Genomic DNA, 22,991 nt, shown 5'->3' with positions numbered 1-22,991 from the left:
TTTTGAATAATAATGATAATAAAAAGATTTGAAAAGAAAGGCTGTCCTGATGAAGGGTCTCAGGCTGAAATGTCAACAGTTTATTCCTCTCCAGTCTGGCTGAGATCCTCCAGCATTTTGTGTGTGTTACTCTATATTAAGGCTGTGTTGTATGGGAAAGGGTGTCATATAATTCTCGTACAGGGCTTGTCAGTAAATAGATTCCATTAAGAACAAAGACAAAACACATGAGAACATGGATGTGCATAGAGTGCTAGCCACAGTTTGTAGGCTTGGGATAAAAGATAATTGAGGTGGTGTTGGAAATATTGGGGGGGGAGCGTGAAGAATCAGAATCAGAATCAGGTTTATTATCACCGGCATGTGTCGTGAAATTTGTTAACTTAGCAGCAGCAGTTCAATGCAATACATAATCTAGCAGAGAGAGAGAGAGAGAAAATAAAATAAAACATAATAATAAATATACAAGTAAATCAATTACATATATTGAATAGATTTTAAAAACTGTGCAAAAACAGAAATACCGTATATTTTAAAAAAGTGAGGTAGTGTCCAAGGATTCGATGTCCATTTAGGAATCGGATGGCAGAGGGGTAGAAGCTGTTCCTGAATCACTGAGTTTGTGCCTTCAGGCATCTGTACCTCCTGAGATGGAGTGACATGGGAGAAGTTCTTTCCGTGGACAGAGAAGTTCCAGGAAAAGGGAACTTGAGGAACCGAGTGGTAACCCACGGGATCGGGTGCTGGAAGAACAACCTAACACTTGAAGCTGGGTGTGCATAGGGGTGGTTGTTGTTGGTCATGTGATAGGGTTAGAGTCCTGGACATGGATATCTGAGTAAATATTCACCGAATGACTCAAACTGGCGATTGGTTCTACAGCAGCATCTAATCATCAGTAGCATCCTGGGGCTAGAGGACTGTGTATTGTGCATGGGTGGGTCGGTGGGAAGGAGGAACAGGGCTTCTGTCACTGATGTTGCTTTGTCACTTGGTGTGTTCCTTTTGTTGCGTTCTGTGTGATTCTGCAGAGCATTGTGGGTATGCTATGTTGGCGCCAGAATGTGTGGTGATACTGGTGGGCAGCTCCTGTATCAATGCACATAGTAAATAAATGAATCTGAATTTGAATCATCCACAGGCTAGTTTTCATGTATGAGCTTAAAAATGTATTTGATTCATTCAGACAAGCTGTCGCAGCCTTGTGCTCTGAAGGCTATAACCCGTGCGTGCATTGCGTGCTCTGCCTCCTCCTCCTTGGCTTGAGTGGGTAATCTGAGACTGGTTTTCTCAGACAGCGGAACAGCAACTTTATTGGTGAGTTCAATATGAAGGTAGATTGAGAAAATCAGGTTGGCGCTGGATCCCAAGAGAAGGAATTCTTACAATGGCACCAAGAATGCCAGCTTGTGCAATTGGATCTTGGGCACTTCGACCACAGTCAGTTCAGATTAGCAAGAACATCTCCTCCACACTCTCCATCAGCACTGGTACACCACAGGGATGTGTGCTTATCCCCCTGCTCTACTCACTTTACACCTCTGACTGTGTGGCTAAGAACAGCTCCAACACCATATGCAAGTTTGCTGATGTGGGCCAAACCAAAGGTGGTGATGAATCAGCATACAGGTTTTTTTCAGTTAGTAGCGGTTCCTTTTTTCCTTCTTTTTCTTTCAAAAAAAATTCTGAACACTTTGCTTCTTTATTATTATCGATATATTGCTTAGCTTTGTTAATCAGTTATTTGCTAATTTAATTCCTTATTGCACATAATGATATGTTGACTTAACGTATCTTTTTTTTGTCAATCTTCAATAATAATTAATAAAAAGATTTTTAAAAAATACAGGAAGGAGATTGAAGATTTGGCTGAGTGGTGTGACAACAAAAACCTCTCACTCAATGTCAGCAAGATCGAGGAGCTGATTGTAGGCTTCATGAGAGGGAGCCAGAGGTCCTCATCGGAGGATCAGAGGTGGAGAAGGTTAGCAACTTTAAATTCCTCGGTGTTACTATTTCAGAGGACCTGTCTTGGACCTGGCACGTAAGTGAAATTGCGAAGAAAGCATGGCAGTGCCTCTACTTCCTGAGGAGTCTGCGGAGATACGGCATGACATCTAAAAGTTTGGCAAACTTCTACAAATGTGCATTGGAGAGTATATTGACTGGCTGCATCATGCCTTTGAACAGAAAATCCTACAAAAGGTAGTGGATTCAGCCCATTACTTCATGGGAAAAGCCCCCGACTACTGAGCACATCTACATGAAATGCTGTTGTAGGAAAGCAGCATCCATCATCAGAGATCCCCACCACCCAGGCCATGCTCTTTACTCACTGCTGCCGTGCTGTAGAAGGTACAAGAACCTTAGGACTCACATCACCAGGTTCAGGAACAATTTCAAGCCCACAGCCAACTTGGAGTTTATTGATTAGTTTTAAGGGGATGATGTTATTGAATGCTGAGCTGTAGCCGATAAAGAACATCTTTGCTGTCCAGGTGTTCCAGGATTGAGTGTAGAGCCAATGAGATGGCACCCGCTGTGGACCTGTTGCTCCAGTCGGCTAATTGGAGAGGATCCAAGTCTGCTCTCAGTCAGGAGCTGATATGTTTCATCACCAGCCTCTCAAAACACTTCATCACTGTGTATGTACAGCACTAAGTACAACTGGGCCATAGTTATCACCACACACTCTTCTTGGGCTCTGGTATAATTGAAGCAGATGGGTACACACACTGCTGAGGTGAATACACCAGCTAGTTGGTCAGCACAGGTCTTTAGTATGTGGCCACGTACCCTGTCTGCCGATTTCCGTGGATTCACCCTCTAGAATGCATCATCTTCAGTGTCATCTTCAGATACTGAGGTCAAAGGATCATCAGGAGGTGTCAGGGTTTGTGACGATTCCTCCATGTTCTGACGGTCAAAGTGAGAATACAAGGCACTGAGCTCATCTGGATGCGAAACCCTGCTGTTTCCCACGTCATTTGATTTAACTTTGTAGGAGGTGACAGCGTTCAAGCCCTGAAACAGCTCTCGAGCATCCCCCATTGATTTGTTTGGTTTGGAATCTCCACTTTGCTCGTGAGATGGCTTTCCGGAGATCATACCTGTTCCTTCTGTAGTTTTATTGGTCTTTAGAGCTGAATGCCTCTGATCTGGCCCTCAGCAGACTTCTGTAATCCTGTAACTGTTTCTCTGCCTCCTGCAACCACCTCTTAGTTGTTCTAATCTCTGGGGCCTTGCTTTTTAGGGTCTGCCTGTACACAGGTAGGAGGAGGACAGCCAGGCGTCCGATTTACTGCCAGCAGGTAGAAGGAATGGTAGACATTCCATATCGTAGTGTTGCAGTGGTCCAGTATGATGGGACCTCTGGTGCTACAGGTTATATGCTGGTGATAAGTGGGCAGGAATTTCTTCAAACAAGCCTGGTTGAAGACTCTGCCGATAATTTGAAATGCATTGGGTTGGGCTATTTCTTGTCTGCGGATGGCATCATGCAGTGTCGCGAGTGCTTGGTTACAGTCAGCCACTGGTGGAATATAGGCCGCGGTCAGGATCACAGATGAGAACTCCCAAGGCAAATAGAATGGATGGCACTTGATGGTTAGGGGATCCAAGTTGATGGAAAATGAGTTTGACAGAACCACCTTGTCGGAACATCAACAGGAGTTAAGCATAAAATACACACACCTCCTTCCTTTGCCTTACCTGAGTCCATAGCTCGGTGCATTCTGTAAACCGCGAACTCTTCTGGTTTGACGGCTGCATCTGGTGTGGTTTTCATACAGCAAACCAGTGAGATATTTCTCATCTGCCTCTGAGACAACAGTTTTGTCCTCAGATCCTCAGTTGTATTCTCCAGTGACTACACATTTGCCAACAGGATTCTGGGTAGAGGAGACCTCATTCCAGTGCGTTTTGGCCTGGCTTTGTTAAATGTCAATAATTTGGATGACGGAATTGATGGTTTTGTGGCCAAGTTTGCAGCGATACAAAAATAGGAGGAGGGGCAGATAGCGTTGAGGAAACAGGGTGTCCTGTCTCTGGAGGCACTGCTCGTTATGCATGTAGTTTGTTGTATATAAACATCACTTCTGATGTAAGCTGGTTTTTCACATCAATTCCTGCGCAGGTTAATTCGGATTTCGACTTGAAGCACACACGACAAAAAGCCATCCATCTCCATCCACTCTGTATTTGCCTTGAAACAGCAACATCTGTGAATCTTGTTAATATTGGTAACATCTAGTAGATGTACCTTGAAGAAAGTATTATGTTTATTGTTCATCACTATTAAGTTTTTGTTTCGTCCCAAGTTCACTCTAGTCCACAGCATAGCTATAGAATGTTGCATGTGTGTGTTACCTTGTTTAACACTGATCGTGAGAATAATCCATAATATTCATATATTCAGGTGCACGACGATTCTGCATTGAATCTAGTACGTGTTTTAACTTACTGCAGTTTCACAAATGTTTCTCATTAAAAACCCTGAAGAAAGCCGTCTCGGGTGATTTTTGACAAGGTGCTGAGCTTTGTACACAAGGCACTGCGAGGGCAGAAGGGTTTAGACAGAATGGGAGAATGGGCAGAGAACTGGCAGATGCAATGTATTGTAGGGAAGTGTATGCTCGTGCATTTGACTGAAGGAATAAAAGTGCAGACTATTCTCTAAATAGGGAGAAAATTCAGAAATCAGAGGCACAAAAGGATTTGGTAGTCCTTGTGCTGAGGATTTATAAGGCATTAGTCAGACTGCACGGAGTATCGCGAGCAGTTTTGGGACCCTTATCTGAGAAAGGACGTGCCAGTATTGGAGAGATTTCAAAGGAGATTCACCAGTGATCATGAGAATGAAAGGGTTAACATATGAGGAGCACTTGACAGCTCTGGGTCTGTATTCACTGGCTTTTAGAAGAATGAGGGGGATCTCATTGAAACTTGTTGAATATAGAAAGCCCTAGCTAGGAATGGATATGGAGAGTATGTTTTCTGTAGTGAGGGAGTCTAGGACCAGAGGGCACAGCCTGAAAATAGAAGGACGTCACGTTAGAACAGAAATGAGGAGAATTTTCTTTAGCCAGAGAGCGGTGAATTTGTGGAATTCATTGCCACAGACAGCTGTGGAGGCCAAGTCATTTGGTATATTTAAAACAGAGGGTGATAGGTTCTTGATAAGTAAGGGCATCAAAGGTTGCAATAGACAATAGACAGTAGGTGCAGGAGTAGGCCATTCTGCCCTTCTAGCCAACACCGCTATTCACTGTGATCGTGGCTGATCATACACAATCAGTACCCAGTTCCTGCCCTCTCCCCATATCCCTTGACCCTGCTATCTATATGAGCTCTATCTAACTCTCTCTTGAATGCATCCAGAGACTTGACCCCCACTGCCTTCTGGGGCAGAGCATTCCACATACCCACCACACTCTGGGTGAAAAAGATTTTCCGCATCTCTGTTCTAAATGGCCTATCCCTTATTCTTAAACTGTGGCCTCTAGTTCTGGACTCACCCATCAGCGGGAACATGCTTCCTGCCTCCAGCATGTCCAATCCCTTAATAATCTTATATGTTTCAATCAGATCCCCTCTCATCCTTCTAAATTCCAGTGTATACAAGCCCAGTCGCTCCAATCTTTCAACATATGACAGTCCCGCCATTCTGGGAATTAACCTTGCGGGGAGGAGGCAAGAGAATGTGATTGAGAGGGCTAATAAATACGCCTTGATGAAAGGGCAGAACAGACTCGATGGGCTGAATGGCCTAATTCTGCTCCTATCAGCCTAATGAGGTAAATGGTTTCACAAGTGGCATGCTTGAGATGGTGTGAATGGGCCCAGTTCTGTGCTGTATATTTCTATGACTCAGTGCTAGTCACAGGTAGTGAACTGGGAATTTACATGCAGTGAATTGCATTTGTGAATAGTAAAAGACAATTGTATAATGGACACGGTCGTTGGTTATCCAGTCTCGATCCTCATACTCGCACAAAGCATGCGTGTGTATCTTAAACACTTTATGTATATGTTGATGACGGTGAGAGAGACAGCAAAATGGGCACATGTTTACAATTGTGAGTGATTTGCCTGCTTGATTGCCGAATGGCGGCAGATGTTTGCTACGTAAACATGCCCACATATCAAATCCATTTGTATGTATTGTGTAAGCACACACTACGTGAGATGTTCATGAGTAAATTAGCTGACAGGGTTAAGACAGCGTTACTGTTGTGACTAAGCAATTTCTGTTGGGCGCTCACGTAAGGGAGGAAACATAGAATTTTTAATATTTTACAGTTAAATTTTAATAATAGAAATAACGGTATCATTTTTATTGTTATGCATTGACAATATAAAGTTTAAGTGTATTACTGTATTTCTCTTTTCATTGGCTTACCAAACCAATAATGTGACCATTCATACAGTAGGATTTTTGTTCGATCTGAATTTCAGGGAAGGTGAGATGAATAGCAGAGATGAATGAGGTGAAATCATGAATGTTTTCAGGCAGCCAGGTGAAGCGAAGAGGGAGTGTTAGGATGGAGCACCAACTCAGTTTGTGTGAGCTACAGTTCGCTGTAGCTTTAGACTTTTACAAGAACACACGTGCCTAGAAAATATGCAGTAAGCCACAGTGGATTCAGACAGGTACATATCATGCCAGAGGAGTTTGAAGTGCCGAAGTAGATCACAAATGGAAGTGTGTGGTCCAATTTTGCAATGTCCGTGGTCTTATCAGGGAGGGGTTTTAACCTGATCTGCTCCAGGCACAATGAGCATATTAAAAATGCACTCTCATCATTCAGATAACGATCCTGCTCAGCAGCACAGTTGGTAACTCAGTGCGGGGAATCCCGTCGTGGATTGCTGAAGGTGTACTACCAGGCAAATGCACATCACAAGAACAGGCAAATCATTATTTCCTTGTTTACAAAGTGACACTTTTTTCATCTTCAGGAATAGGTTTTCCACATTTCCTCACAGGAAGGCCCTTTGGCCCATCGAGTCTATGCTGGGTGTACTTAATGTCCTGTTCTGCACCTATTTCCCTGCTACCTGCTCTCTAAAATTTGCCCATTAAAAGCTTTTGATTCTCCCATTAACTGCCAGTGGTAATTTACTGCAGCCAATCAACTGAAGGAGGAAACCAGGACACCTAGAGTAAAAGCATGTCTTCATAGCGAGAATGTGAAATCTCCATGAAGATGGGAGCGGAGGTCGGGGTCAAATCTGTTGATGGGAAATGAGACAATTGTACCATCTGCAGCACCATTGTGCTTTCCTTTAGTTTGCAATGACAGTAGTAAAGCAAAGCGAAAGGTCCACCTGCAGTCCAGCAATGAGTGAACACCTCGGTCAACTGCAGGAGAAACATCTGGAACAACTGGAACGTACCACATGCAGGAAGGTATACTTGTTAAACCATGCTTTATGTTTTAATATCTTCTGTGAATTAGGGCATGACTTATTCTATAGAGCTTCACACACAAAATGCTGGAGGAACTCAACACGTCAGGCAGCATCTATGGAAATGAATAAATAGTTGGTAATTCAGGCCAAGACCCTTCTTCAGGACTGGAAAGGAAGGGGGGAAGGGGGAGGGAAATGAGGGCTAGCTATATGGTGATAGGTGGATGGGAAAAGTAAAGGGCTGGAGCGGGGATCAGACGGTGGGAGAAAGGGAAAAGGAGGAGCACTGGGAGATAGGCAGGTAAGGAGAAGAAAAGAGAGGCCAGAGTGGGGAAAGAAGAAGAGGGAAGGTGGAGGAAAAAATTACTGGATGGAGAAATCGATGTTCATGCCGTAAATCTGGAGGCTACCTAGACAGAATATGAGGTGTTGTTCCTCCACCCTGAGGGTGGTCTCATCGTGGACACGGGGATGGGGATAGGAATTAAAATGGCTGGCCACCAGAAAAGTCTGCTTTTGCCAGATGCAGTGGAGGTGCTTGACAAAGCGATCCCCCGGTTTACGTCGGGTCTCACCAATGTCGAGGAGGCAGCATCAGGAGTGCCGGATACAGTAGAAGACCTCAACAAATTTGCAGGTGAAATGTTGCTTCACCTGGAAGGAGTGTCTGGGGCCCTGAATGGAGGTGAGGGAGGAGGTGAATGGGCAGTTGTAGTGTTGCTAGCAGGGATATGTGCCAGGAAGGAGATTAATGGGGAGGGATGAATCGGCAAGGGAATTACAGAAGAAATGTGCCAGGATGGAGTTAGCACCTCTGCTGCACCTGCTAAATGCATAATTTTGTGAAGGGCAACCATTTTAATTCCTATCCCCTTTCCTGTTCCAACATGTCGGTCCCTGGCCTCTTCTTTTGCCATGATAAGGCCACTCTCAGGGAGGAGGAGCAACACCTCTTATTCCATCTAGGTAGTTCCAACCCGATGGCATGGACATGGATTTCTCCTTCTAGTAGCTTTCTCCCTCCCCATTCCCTCTTCTTCTAGTCACCTGCAATTCTATGGACATGAACAGGACACTGGGATGATATGTTGCCTCCCAGGTGCCAGTGTCGGGGATGTCTCAGATCATGTTCACAGCGTTTTGGAGGGGGAGGGGGAGCAGCCAGATGTCTTGGTACATATTGGTACCAATGACATAGGAAGGAAAAGCAAAGAGGTCCTGAAGAGAGAATTTAGAGAGCTAGGCAGAAAGCTGAGAAGCAGGAACTCCAGGGTAGTAATTTCTGGATTGCTGCCTGTGCCATACGCCAGTGAGGGTAGAAACAGGGTGATTTGGCAGATAAATGCGTGGCTGAGAAGCTGGTGTAGGGGTCAGGGCTTCAGGTTCTTAGATCATTGGGATCTCTTCTGAGGGCAGCTTTGGCCTATACAAAAGGACAGGATTGCACCTGAACCCAGGGGAAACCATTATTCTCACAGTCAAGTTTGTTACAGCTTTTGGGGAGGGTTTAAACCAATTTGGCAGGGGGGTGGGAACTGGAGTGAAGGGATTCTGAATAGGATGGATGGTTAAAAAGCAAAGATAGCATACAGTCAGACTGTCAGGAAAGGCAGACAGATGATAGGACAAAATTGCAACCAGCAGGGTGAGGATCAGTGCATTAGGGATGCAGAATCTAAAAGGGTAGCAAATACAGTACCCAAGGGGTTATATCTCAGTGCACGGAGTATAAGAAATATGGTGGATGATCTTGTTGCACTTTTATAGATTGTCAAGTATGATGTTGTGGCCATCACTAAATCGTGGCTGAAGGATGGTTGTAGTTGGGAGCTGAATGTCCAAGGTTCCACATTGTATCAGAGGGATAGGAAGGTAGGCAGAGGGGGTGGTGTGGCTCTGCTGGTAAAGAATGGCTTCAAATCATTAGAAAGACGTGGATAGAATTGGAAAATGTTGAATCCTTGTGGGTGAGTTAAGAAACTGCAAGGGTAAAAGGTCCCTGATGGCAGTTATATACAGTAACTGGGATGTGAACTACAGATTACAACAGCAAATAGAAAAGGCACGTCAAAAGGGCGATGTTATGATAGTCATGGGAGATTTTATCATGCAGGTAGATTGGGAAACTCAGGTTGGTAATGGATCTCAAGAGAGTGAATTTGCTGAATGCCTACAAGATGGCAATTTAGAGCAGCTTATCGTTGAGCCTTTGAGGGCATCAACTATACCGGATTGGGTGTCATGTAATGAACCGGAGGCTATTAGAGAGCTTAAGGTAAAGGAACACTTTGGAGACAGTGATCACAATATGACTGAATTCAAATTGAAATTTGATAGGGAGAAAATAAAGTCTGACGTTGCAGTATTCAGTGGTGTAAAGGAAGTGGTAGGAGAGAGGAGTTGGCCAAAATAAATTGGAAAGAGATGCTGGCAGGGATGCTTGAGTTTCTGGGAAAAATAGGAAAATGCAGGATAAATGCATTCCAAAAACAAATAAATACTTGAAAGCCAAAGTAGTACAACCATAGTTGACAAGGGAGGTCAAAGCTAATGTAAAAGTAAGAGAGGACATACAACAAAACAAAAATTAGCTGGAAGATAGAGGATTGGGAAGCTTTTAAAAGCCTACAGCAACTAAAAGAATCACTATGAAGGAAAAGTTGAAGTATGAAAGCAAGCTAGCAAACAATATCAATGTGGATAAAGAAAGCTTTTTCAAGTATAAAAAAAATAAAAGAGAGGTGAGTGTGGATATAGGGTCGCTAGAAAATGAGGCCGGAGAAATAATAATGGGGGGGAGGGGCAAGAAGATGGTAGGTGAACTAAATGGGTATTTTGCATTAGCTTTTACGGTGGAAGACACTAGCAGTGTGCCAGGTATTGAAGGGTGTGAGGGAAGAGAAGTGAGTGCAGTTACTATTACAGTGGAGAAGATGCTTAAAAAGCTGAAAGACCTAAAGCTGTGTAAGCTTCATCTGGACCAGATGAACTGCATCCTCGGGTTCTGAAAGAGGTAGCTGTTGAGGTTGTGGAGGCATTAGTAAAGTTCTTTCAAGAATCGTTGACTCTGGCACAGTTCCAGAAGACTGGAAAATTGCAAATGTCATTCCGCTCTTTAAGAAAGGAAGGAAGCAGCAGAAAGGAAATTATAGACCAGTTAGCCTGACCTCAGTGGTTGGGAAGATGTTGGAGTCAATTGTTAAGGATGAGGCTATGGAGTACTTGGAGACACAGGACAATATAAGACAAAATCAGTATGGTTTCCTTCAGGGAAAATCTTGCCAGAAAAACCAGTTGGATTTCTTTGAAGAGATTACAAGTGGGATAGATGAAGGGGATGCAGTGAATGTTGTATATTTGGACTTTCAGAAGGCCTTCGACAAGGTGCTGCACATGAGGCTGCTTACCAAATTAAGAGCCCATGATATTATAGGAAAGTTACTGGCATGGTTAGAGCATTGGCTGATTGGTAAGAGGCAGCAAGTGGGAATAAACTGACACTTTTCTGGTTGGCTGCCAGTGACTAGTGGTGTTCTGTAGGGGTTGGTGTTGGGACCGCTTCTTTTTATGCTGTAGATCAATGATTTAGATGATGAAGTAGATGGTTTTGTTGCCAAGTTTGTAGATGATATGAAGATTGGTGGAGGGGCAGGTAGTGTTGAGGAAACAGGTAGGATGCAGAAGGACTTAGACAGATTAGGAGAATGGACAAGAAAGTGGGAAATGAAATACAATGTTTGAAAATGCACGGTCATGCACTTTGGTAGAAGAAATAAATGTGCAGACTACTTTCTAAATGGGGAGAAAATCCAAAAATCTGAGATGCAAAGGGACTGGGAAGTCCTTGTACAGAACATCCTAAAGGTTAACTTGCAGGTTGAGTCAGTGGTAAGGGAGGCAAATGCAATGTTAACATTCATTTCAAGAGGTCTACAATATAAGAGCAGGGATGTGACGCTGAGGCTTTATAAGGCACTAGTGAGGCCTCACCTTGAGTATTGTGAACAGTTTTGGACTTCCTATGTAAGAAAAGATGTGCTGGCATTGGAGAGGGTTCAGAGGAGGTTCACAAGGATGATTCTGGGAATGAAAGGGTTATTATATGAGGAACATTTGATAGCTCTGGGTCTGTACTCAATGTAGTTTAGAAGGATGAGGGGGAATCTCATTGAAGTCAGTGAACTCTGATTTAAGAACATAAGAACATAAGCACACAAGAAATAGGAGCAGGAGTCGGCCATCTGGCCTGTCGAGCCTGCTCCGCCATTCAATAAGATCATGGCTGATCTGACCATGGACTCATCTCCACCTACTTGCCTGTTCCCCATGACCCTTAATTCCTGTAGTACTGCTTTATTCAACTGTTTCAGCAGGATCCTGTCTGAATCCTAATAAATTATCGGTGGAAAAGCAGAAGCAAGGAGGCCTCCTTTTAAACAGCCTGTACAACCTGGCATTTTTGCAGTATTCTGGGGGATTCAGTGAACTAGAGTCTCAAAGGTGCAGTGCAGTGGCTCGGCAGGTATGGGCCAAATTGACACAGCAGGGCCCAGGCCCGAGAGTGAGGAACGAGATGATGTTTGGCTGATTTAAGCACCCGGCCAGATTGAAAAGGTTGAGTATGGGTCAAATTAAGGTGGTAGGGCCCAGGCCCAAGGGCAAGGAATGAGCCAGTGTTGGTGTGGACCTGGGGTCGAATTGAAGTGGTAGGGCCGGGGCCTGAGAGTGAGGAATGAACTCAGGTTTGGCCGGTTTAAACACAGAACCAGATTGGAAAGGTTGGTGTGTCAGGGCCAGAGGTGAGTGAAGGTTTTCAGCTCACTGCTGTGCAAGGTTTACTCATCTCTACACTGACCTGAGGCATTGGCCTGCAACTAACAGGCTCCTGGACCAGCTGCGGTGATGAAACTGACAACTGGTCAGTTGTGGAGAGTGCCCTCTTCTTTGTGGTGGCGTGTTGGGGAGGCAGCATTAAGAAGAGGGACGCCTCACGTCTTAATAAGCTGGTAAGGATGGCGGGCTCTGTCGTGGGCACAGAACTGGAGAGTATGACATCGGTAGCAGAGCGAAGGGCGCTGAGTAGGCTACGGTCAATCATGGAAAATCCTGAACATCCTCTGCATAGCACCATCCAGAGACAGAGAAGCAGTTTCAGCGACAGGTTGCTATCGATGCAATGCTCCTCAGACAGGATGAAGAGGTCAATACTCCCCAATGCCATTAGGCTTTACAATTCAACCGCCAGGGTAAGATATGTTAAAGTGCCGGGGTTAGGACTGAGCTTAAGTTACCATTCAATGTATTTTAGTAAACTATTTAAGAACTTTTTAAAAGCTATTTATTAATGCTTTGTGAGAGGGTGATTTTAGATGCATATCATATTTATACTGAGTTAAGTATTGTATGTAATTAGTTTTGCTACAATAAGTGTATGAGACATTGGAAAAAATGTTGAATTTCCCCATGGGGATGAATAAAGTATCTATCTATCTATCTATCTATCTATCTATCTATCTATCTATCTATCTATCTAAATGGCTCCCTGGCTGTGTACTCACTTTCCTGAACTTTAGTTCTGAATGTTATTTGTTTAATTGTTATTGTTTGCATGATTTGTGTTTGATGGTCTTTTTTTGGTGGGTTCTATTGTTTCTTTTTTTTTTGTAGCTGCCTGTAAGTTGAATTTCAAGGTTGTACATAGTTGTACTTCGAACTGTAATCACATTTTCTCATACTTCTTGCTCAAAAGTTGAGAATCTAATACCACTTATAGATATTTGGGAAAACATTTGATCTGTGATTTGCTTGTGGCAATAATTTACAAATTTACTAAGAATATTACCTGTCAGTATCACACTGTTGTAATTTTGTAATGTACGGTAAATACTATCCTGAAACGTTCAAAAGCATCGGTTTGTTTCTGAAGTTTGCACTGGCCTGTTTCATTCAATGCTTGTGTTTTATGCTCAGTATGCACAGGGTCCATTGCTGAACGGATTGTACTGGACCAAATGGTACAACAGTGATCTGATCTCACACGGTCCTCATTCATTTATTTACTATGAGAACATGCTTCTGGGTGTTCCCCGAATCCGACAGATCAAAGTCATGAATAATTCCTGTGTAGTCCATAAGGACTTTCGAAAAGACATCATTGGATGCTATGATATCTATACAACAGACAATGAAAATAAATCGCCAATCAAAAATGGAAGTGCGTGAGTGTAATCTTTTTGCTTAACCAATGGATTGCCAACATCATTGCAACCAATAGTTATATTGTATATTTCCACTTTTACTCCCCGCTTTCTAATAATGCCTTACTTCTCACCTTCTAAGTTAACTGATTTCCACTCAGCTACAACAATGTGTTCCAAATCATCTGTAGTCAGCTCCAGAATGTGGATGGGAGAAGTAGATTTTACATTGGGACCTGTAGTACGGAGCTTCATTCAAAGTGAGAGTGACCCGTGCTCCCATCTGGAAAGGCTCCCCACCAGCATCTTCAGCAGACAACTGCAGCAGACACCAATGACACCAAATGTAGTCTCAAACTTACTGATGGTCAGGCATTTTATACCAATATTGTTCATGATAGATTGACTGAGTCAGTATGCATTTTGAAAAACACCAAAAACTGATTTTATTTAAGCTGTCATATTCATATGTTGGGCTAAAATAAAATAAGTGAGTCCTTTCAATGTTAATGCCAAGATGAAATTATTCATAAACTTTGTGAAAGCTGGAAAGTTCACACAGATGACAGGAAATCAATACAAAAATTATTTGCATTTTAGAGAATCTTTCTACAATTCTAGCCTCTCATGTAAATTTCACATTCTTTGTTTCACCATTTATGGAAATATCTTTAGCTATCTATGCACAGGGGTTTGAATTATATCCACAAACCTTTCCACCTCATTTTCATCCTTTGAAAAGTTCATAAACCTGCCCAGCCATCTGTCCTAATATCTCCTTCATAGGTTAGGTGTCAGATACATCATATTTTATTTATGTGTAACATCTTGACATATTTCACCACACTACAGGTGCAAAACAAATGCAAATTGTTGCTTTACTTATTTTTGGATTTTCGAATCTTGTCTTCATCTTCATTTTCTGCCAGTTTTGCTCAACTTTACACAACTTACACCACAGCTACGGTCTACACTAACCCTTAAACAATTTCCACCACAGGTATGCTCTACTCTACTTCTATAACAATTTGCATCACAGCCAGGCTCCACACGACCTGTGAAACAATCTACTCTACCTCTCTAACAACTTACACCACAGCTACGGTCTACACTCACCCTTAAACAATTTCCACCACAGGTATGCTCTACTCTACTTCTATAACAATTTGCATCATAGCTATGCTCTACATGACCTATGAAACAATTCCCACCAGAGCTACGATCTACCCTACCTCTATAACAATTTTCACCACACCTACGCCCTACACTGCCTCTTTATCAATTCCCATCACAGCTATGCCCTACCCTATCTTTATAACAATTCCCACCACAACGATGTTCTATGGAACCTTTATAACAATTTCATGGGTCATTCTTCTTGATCCTTAAACAATTACATCGGTTCTGCTATAGGAAGAATTGTTTTCAGTTATTTCAAGAGAAATGTGATGGTTTTGTTAGAATGTTGGCTAATGGGAAGGAAATTAGAAATGAGAGACAATTTGTGTTGCTCAGATAGGGGGAGGGTGAAACAACAGTCAGTGCTGTTCCACTTTTGTTCAAAATGTCTTGTCTTTATGCAAAGAAAACGCAATGGAATTTATTGATGACACTACAGTGAGGAGTTTTATTGTCATTGAGGAAGATCAAATTAATTAGTGGATGGACAAGCAGGTGACATATAATTTTTAAATGAAGAGATTATTAAAACCATCAGCCTACACCAAGGAAAAAGAGTACGGTATATATTTAAAGAACAACTAATTGAAGTAGACTGGCAGACAGAATAGTCAAATGAAAACTAAAAGGGACAGGAGTACATATCAAACAGAATGGTACAGTATTCAGTGATGAACTGAAATCACAGACATTCAATGATCACAATACCAATAAAGTCCAGGAAGATACAGCATTTAAAATAGGCAAAGAGCATTTTGAATTTTATAAGGGGAGCAATAAAAGAATAAAGAAGTAAAATTTAGATGTAGAAGGTAATAGCTAGGATACATTTAGAACACTACATCATGGAAGTGAGGGCACATTAAGTGTGCAGACATTGCCTGTACATTGGCAGGGATCATGTAGGTAGGATGAGGAAATTGAGAAGCTGGTGGTATTTCCATGAACCAAAGTTTAAAGCAAAGTTTTTGACATATGTAAGTTTTGACAAAGTGAATTGATAACTGGAATCATCTTGGATTGGAGAGTTTGTAATCAGCAGTCATCAATTTAAAGGAGAAAGTCAAGAGGGAAGTTATTCACTCAAATGGATATTGGATGTCGAGTAGTTGTGGCAGAGACCATTGTGCCTTTTGAGGGCAACTGTAATAGCTACCTGATTCAAATAGAAACACAAGATTATGGAGTATGTTGCAATCTTTCGTGGCTCTATCGACATCCTGCTCCTAGGAATCTTCAATTTCTTCCTCTCTACTTCAAATCTTTTGAAAATCTACTTGCTCAACCCCAAGTTGTGTAATTTATTCAAATTCCCCTACATATCTACTTCTGTTAGTTATTTATTTTCCTTCCCTCACTGAAACTGTTGAAAAGATTTGTCTGCTTAGGGAATTATAGAATTGCAAACTTGCTGTTATTAACCATGAAATTGGTCTGTGCACAGGTGGATTTACTATTCTGAGAAAGAACTTGGAGGTTCCTCGCACTGGGGTAAAATAACTGTCTACAGTGGTGGTGGCTATTATCAGGATCTCAAGACAAACCTGAATGAAAGTGCTGCAATTCTGCAAGATCTGAAGGACAACTTGTGGTTGGACAGGGGAACTCGTGCCATCTTCATTGATTTCTCAGTGTACAATGCCAACATTAACCTCTTCTGTGTTATAAGGTAGGTCACACCAAATTCAATTTTGCTCAGAATGGATATCATAGACCATTATTCAGGCCATGAAACCATAAGACATAGGAGCAGAATTAGGTCATCTGGCCCATGAAGTCTACCCCACCATTCATTCACAGCTGATTTGTTATCGATCTCAACCTGATTCTCCTGCCTTCTCCACATAACCTTTGACACCCTCAGTAATCCTGTCCTTTCTTAGATAAGGAGCCCAAAACTGCTCACAATATTCCAAATGTGGCTTGACTAATGTGTTACAAAGCCTCAACATTTCCTCCTTGCTTTTATATTCTAGCCCTCTCCAAATGAATGCAAACTTGCATTCGTCTTCCTTACCACCGACTCAACCTGCAAGTTAACCTTTAGGGAGTCCTGCACTAGGACTCCCAACACAAAATGCTGGAGGAACTCAGCAGGCCAGGCAGCATCTATAGAAAAGGGTACAGATGATGTTTCCGCCAAGACCTTTCATCAGGACTGGAGAAGAAATGATGAGGAGTCGGAGTTAAAAGGTAAGGGGAAGGGAGGGAGAAACACAAGGTGATAGGTGAAACTGGGAGGGAGAGGGGTGAAATAAATAACTGGGAAGTTGATTGTTGAAAGAGATACAGGGCTGGAGAAGGGGGAATCTGATAAGAGAGGACAGAAGGCCGTGGAAGAAAGGGAAGGAGGAGGAGCACCAGAGGGAGGTGATGGGCAGGTAAGGAGATGAGGTGAGAGAGGGAAATGGGAATGGTGAAGGAGAGGGAGACATCTGGAAGTTCAAAAATCAGCATAGGTCAGTGAAGCGATCTCCCAATCTGTGTCAGGTCACATCGATATTCACACCAGGAGCACCAGATGCAGAAGGTGACCCCAACAGACTCACAGGTGAAGCATATTTCATCTGGAAGGACTGTTTGGGGCCCTGAATAGTAGTGAGGGAGGAAGTGTAGCACTTGTTCTGCTTCTGGTGTTTCCAGTGTGGCCTCCTGTATATCGGTGAGACCCGATGCAGATTGGGAGACCGCTCCGTCTGCCAGGAAAAGTGGGATTTCCCAGAGGCCACCCATTTTAATTCCACTCCTCATTCCCATGTCAGTTTATGACCATGTTCAGGTTGGAGGAGCAACACCTTATATTCCATTTGGGTAGCCCCCAACCTGATGGCATGAACATCGATTTCTCGAACTTCCGGTAATGCACCCCCTCTCCTTCACCATTCCCCATTCCCATTCCCTCTCTCACCTTATCTCCTTACCTGCCCATCACCTCCCTCTGGTGCTCTTCCCCCTTTCCTTTGTGCTATGGTCTTTGTCTTCTCTGATCAAATTCCCTCTTCTCCAGCCCCGTATCTCTTTCACAAATCAACCTCCCAGCTCTTTACTTCACCCCTCCCCCTCCCGATTTCACCTATCACCGTGTGGTTCTGCCTCTCCTGCCCTCACTTTCTTACTCTGACTTGTCATCTTTTTTCTCAGGTCCTGAGAAGGGTCTTGGCCCAAAGCGTCAACTATACTCTTTTCCTTAGATGCTGCCCGACCTGCTGAGTTCCTCCACCATTTTGTGTTGCTTGGATTTCCAGCATCTGCAGATTTTCTCTTGTTTGTGATTGGACTAGGACTCCCTAACCTCTTTACACCTCCGATCCCTGAATTTATTCCCTTTTTAGAAAATGATTTATGCCTTTATTCCTTCTGTTGAAGTGCATGACCATACACTTCCCCACACTCTATTCCATCTGGCCCTAAGTCCTTCTGCTTCCTCAACACTACCTGCCCCTCCACCTATCTTTGTATTGACCACAAATGTCCACAAAGCCATCAATTCTGTCATCCAGATCATTGATATACAATATAACATGAAAAGAAGCTGTCCCGTCACCAACCCCTGCAACCACTATGAGTCCCTGGCAGCCAACCAGAAAAGACACCTTTATTCGCACTCTTTGTCACCTGCCAGTCAGTGAATCTTCTCTCTATTCTAGTATCTTTTCTGTAATACCGTGGTCTCTTATCTTGTTAAACAGCCTCATGTGCAGCACCTTCTCAAACACATTCTGAAAATCAAAGTAAATAGCTTCCACTGCCTCTCCTTTGTCTATCCTGTCTGTTATTTCCTCAAAGCGTTCCAACAGATTTGTCAGGCAAGATTTCCCTTTAAGGATATTTACTAAAGCAGATGACTCCTCTGTTATGGCCATGGGAGTTAATGAACTTTACTCTTACAGAATTCGCAAATCATCACCCAAAATTTTGAGATACAGAATAAAAATTTGCTCTCAGAGAATTAACATGTAAATAAATCAACACCAGTTTTTCACACATGCACAGATGATGCGTTACAGAAAATCACAAGACAGAACGTTCTTTAGGAATGCAATCCCCACTCCCGCCCCACCACCCCGGTTAGTGGGCTCCAAATGGATAGCTTTGTTGACGTGAATATGTTGAAAGGTTTGCTTCATTTCAATTGCTCACTCACACATTTAATTTCTGAAGCAGAATGAACCAAAGCATTTCACCCACATGCACTTTCAAGCGTGCATTCACACACACATACACACACACAAGCACATAAATTTGCACACATACAAACGTGCATGCAGGCATGCACATATTGTACATTTTGTACAAATAATGTACATTTTGGCTTAAGCAAGTCTAAAAATTTAACAACAATAGTAATTGTATTAAACAGTATTTTACACAAAATGCTGGTGGAACGCAGCAGGCCAGGCAGCATCTATAGGGAGAATCACTGTCGACGTTTCGGGCCAAGACCCTTCGTCAGGACTTGCTTCTCCCTATAGATGCTGCCTGGCCTGCTGCGTTCCACCAGCATTTTGTGTGGGTTGCTTGAATTTCCAGCATCTGCAGATTTCCTCATGTAAATAGTATTTTAGGTGACAGTCTTCCAGCTTCAACAGCAATGACAGCACAGGCTGCACAAGTGGAAGTAAGAACTTTTGCCATCATAGTTGGATGGAAAATTGTTTACATCTCTCACCATCCTAAGAATTTAGACCACATTAAAACTTGGAAAGTAACTTCTGGGTAGGTTTCTGGGGTTCAGGATCGGTTTGTGTCCTTGAGGCAGAGAAAGGGTGGTATGGATGAACAAGATGCTACCAGGGCTTTGGAGAGTTACAAGGTAGCCAAGGATGAGTTAAAGAATGCACTAAGGAGAGCTAGAAGAGGGCATAAGAAGGCCTTGCCAATTAGGTTTAAAGAAAACTCCAAGGCTTTCCACACGTGTATATGTGAAGAACAGGGAGGTGACTAGAGTGAGGGTAGGACCGATCAGGGATAAGAGATTCAGAAGAGGTAGGGGAGGTCCCTAATGAATACTATGCTTCAGTATTCACCAGTGCGAGGGGCCTTGATGTTTGTGGGGACAGCTTAAAACAGACTGATGAGCTACAAAAAGTCGATGTTAGGAAAGAGAATATGATGGAACTTTTCAGAAACATTAGTACAGATACGTCCCCAGGTCGGGATGGGACATACCCTGGGTTATTACAAGAAGCGAGGGAAGGGATTGCTGCACCTTTGGCGATGGATTTTGCATCCTCTGTGTCCCCAGGGTACCAGGTGATTAAAGGAGGGAACAGGGATAACCCTGGAAATTCTAGACCAGTGGGTCCACTTCAGTGATGGACAATTATTGAAGATGATTTTTAGAGACAGGATTGATGAGTATTTGGAGAAGCACAGTCTGATTAAGGAGAATCAACGGCTTTGTGAGGGCAGTTCATTCCTCACGAGCCTGATTCAGTCCTTTGAGGATGTGACAAAGCACACTGATGAAGGTACGGCAGTGGATGTGGTGGACATTGACTTTAGTGAGGCATCTGATAATGTTCCCCCTGGTAGGTTCACTCAGAAAGTCAGGAGGCATGGGATCCAGGGAAATTTGTGGATGGTGATCCACAGGGATTTGTTCTGCTCTTTGTAATTTTTATAAATGATTTGGATAAGGAAGGGGAAGGGTGGGTTAGTAAGTTTGAGATGACACTAAGGTTGGTGGAGTTCTGGATAATGTAGAAGGTTATTGTAGGTTACGACAGTATATTGACAAGATACAGAGCTGGGCTGAGAAGTGGCAGGTGGAGTTCAACCTGGAGAAGTGTGAACTGATTCAGTTTGGAAGGCAGAATACACAATTAATGGCATGATACTTAGCAGTGTGGAGGAACAGAGGGATCTTGGAGTCTGCATCTACAGATCCCTCAAAGTTGCCAAACCGTCGACTGTACTTTTTCCCATCGATGCTGCCTGGCCTTCTGAGTTCAGCCAGCATTTTGTGTGTGTTGCTCGAATTCCCAGCATCTTAAAACTTTCTCTTGTTTGTGTTATGGTGCTTTTGCCTTCTTTAGCCAGGGGATTCAGTTCAAGAACTGCAAGGTAATGTTGCAGCTCGATAAATCCCCGGTTAGACCACACTTGGATATTATGTTCAGTTCTGGTTGCTTCATTGTAGGAACGATGTAGAAGCTTTAGAGTGGGTGCTGAGGAAATTTGCCTGGATTAGAAAGCATGTCTTATGAGGATAGGTTGAGTGAGCGAGGGCTTTTCTCTTTGGAGTGAAGGAGGAAGAGAGTTAACTTGATAGAGGTGTACAATATGATAGGAGGCATAAATTGAGTGGATAGCCAGAGACTTTATCCCAGGACTGAAATGGCTTATACAAGGGGGCAGGATTGCAGGAATGCCAGGGCTGGTGGTAGAGGCAAGTATATTAGGGGCATTTAAGAAACTCTTAGATAGGCACATGTATTATAGAAAAACTGAGTGCTATGTAGGAGGGAAGGGTTAGATTCATCTTAAAGAAGGTTGAGAGGCTGACACAGCCTCATGGACTAATGGGCCTATACTGTGCTGTAGTGTTCTATGTTCTAGATGTGTTAATTTGCTAATGCAGTAAGATTGGATAGGCTGATATGTAAGTACAAATAATTAGGAAGCTAAAAGAGTGCTAATATTTATTGGTAATGGAATTTAATTCCATACTGGGGAATTTAAATACATACTCATCTCCATATTAAAGATGATACGTTACTATGTTCAAAGTGGTTGAGAGAAAGTTTATTAGACTAATACATGGATGGACAGTTTGTTTTATGAAGCTAGGCATGTATCTGTTGGAATTCAGCAGAAAAATTGCAACATCCTGACAGATCTTGACAGATAGATATGGAGTGGATGTTTTCTCTTGTGGGAGAATTCAGAATTAGAGAGTCACTGTTTAAAAATAAGAGATTGCCCATTTAAGTTGGAGGTAAAGGTATTCTTTTCTTACAAAGCATGAAACTTTGCAACTCCTTTCTCAATGGGCAATAGAAGTGGAGTCATTGAAGAGATGGACATATTCTTGTTAAACAACATAGGTGTGAAAAGATGGTTTCAGATTGATCACCTCTAACCAGTGATGTACCCCAGTTTGTTGATGGTGTTGTGGGCAGCAAAGAAGTTTGTGCAAGTCTACGTTAGGATAGAGAACAGCTGGAAGGTTGGGAGAACCATTAAAGGGTGAAATTTAATCCCAACAAGATTGGGACGTGGCATAGCGGTTAGCGTAATGTTATTGCTGTGCCAGTGACCCAGTTTCAATTCCCACTGCTGTCTGTAAGGAGCTAGTACGTTCTCCCTGTAACCACATGGGTTTCCTCCAGACGGTCTGGTTTCTTCCCATATCCCAAAGACGTACGGATTAGTAGGTTAATTGGTCAGCATGGGGCCGGAAGGGCCTATTACTGTGCTGTATCTCTAAATAAATTAACAAAACATCAAGAGATATTTTGTGGAGTCAAGTAGAGGTCGGACATATACAGCAAAAGTTGATGCTAAGAAATGCTGCTGAACAGAGGGACCTTGGGGTTCAAGAGTATAGTTCCCTAGAAGTGGCAACACAGACATTTAGTTTGCGTGACATCACAGGTGGAGTGTAAGATATAAAAGTTGGGACGTCATGCTGTAACTTGACGAAATACTGGTCTATCTGCACTTGGAGCTTTGTGTACACACTGTCACAGTGCGGGACGGATGTGGTTGTGCTGGAGATTCACCAGTGTGTTGGCCAGATTGCAGGACTTTACTTATGGGGAGCGATTGGATAGACGGGATTTGTTTTCTCTGGAGTGAAGGAAGCTGGGGGATATATAAAATGATAAGAGGCATAGATAGGGTAGATAGTCAGAAACTTTTCCCTGTCATATCAATAAAAAGGTTTTGATTTAAGGTGAGATAAAAGAGTTTAAAAGAAGATTTAAGAGGACAGTTTCTTTTATGTAGAGTTGTTGATATTTGGTACTCATTGCCAGAGGTAGTAGTAGAGTCAGATACAATTATTAAGTTTAAGCAATATTTAGCCAACCTCTTAAATGGGCCAGTCAGAGGATATGGAATTATTAGGGACAACTGGGATTAGTTTAGATGGGGAAGAAATTGGAATAGACCTGGTGGGCTCAAGGGCTCTTTTCTGTGCTGCTGCAGGTAAACTGGACCGCAAGACCTTATTAACGAGTGAAGCAGGGTTCTGCT

General features: G+C 42.8%; 1 protein-coding gene across 1 annotated transcript in view; it reads left to right on the top strand.

Moving 5' to 3' along the window:
- The window catches only part of pkd2l1 (polycystic kidney disease 2-like 1), a 90,998-nt gene that overhangs the window by 25,442 nt on the left and 42,565 nt on the right, over nt 1-22,991 (top strand). Inside the window, exons 4-5 of the mRNA XM_073027200.1 lie at nt 13,384-13,631; nt 16,234-16,458. Of these exons, the coding sequence (XP_072883301.1) occupies nt 13,384-13,631; nt 16,234-16,458 (473 nt within the window). The remainder of the gene's footprint in view (nt 1-13,383; nt 13,632-16,233; nt 16,459-22,991) is intronic.

Source organism: Hemitrygon akajei, chromosome 23, assembly GCF_048418815.1.
Source record: "Hemitrygon akajei chromosome 23, sHemAka1.3, whole genome shotgun sequence".
Classification (NCBI taxonomy): domain Eukaryota; kingdom Metazoa; phylum Chordata; class Chondrichthyes; order Myliobatiformes; family Dasyatidae; genus Hemitrygon; species Hemitrygon akajei.
The sequence above is the reverse complement of the archived record's forward strand: the minus strand, read 5'-3'. Positions and strand labels throughout refer to the sequence as shown.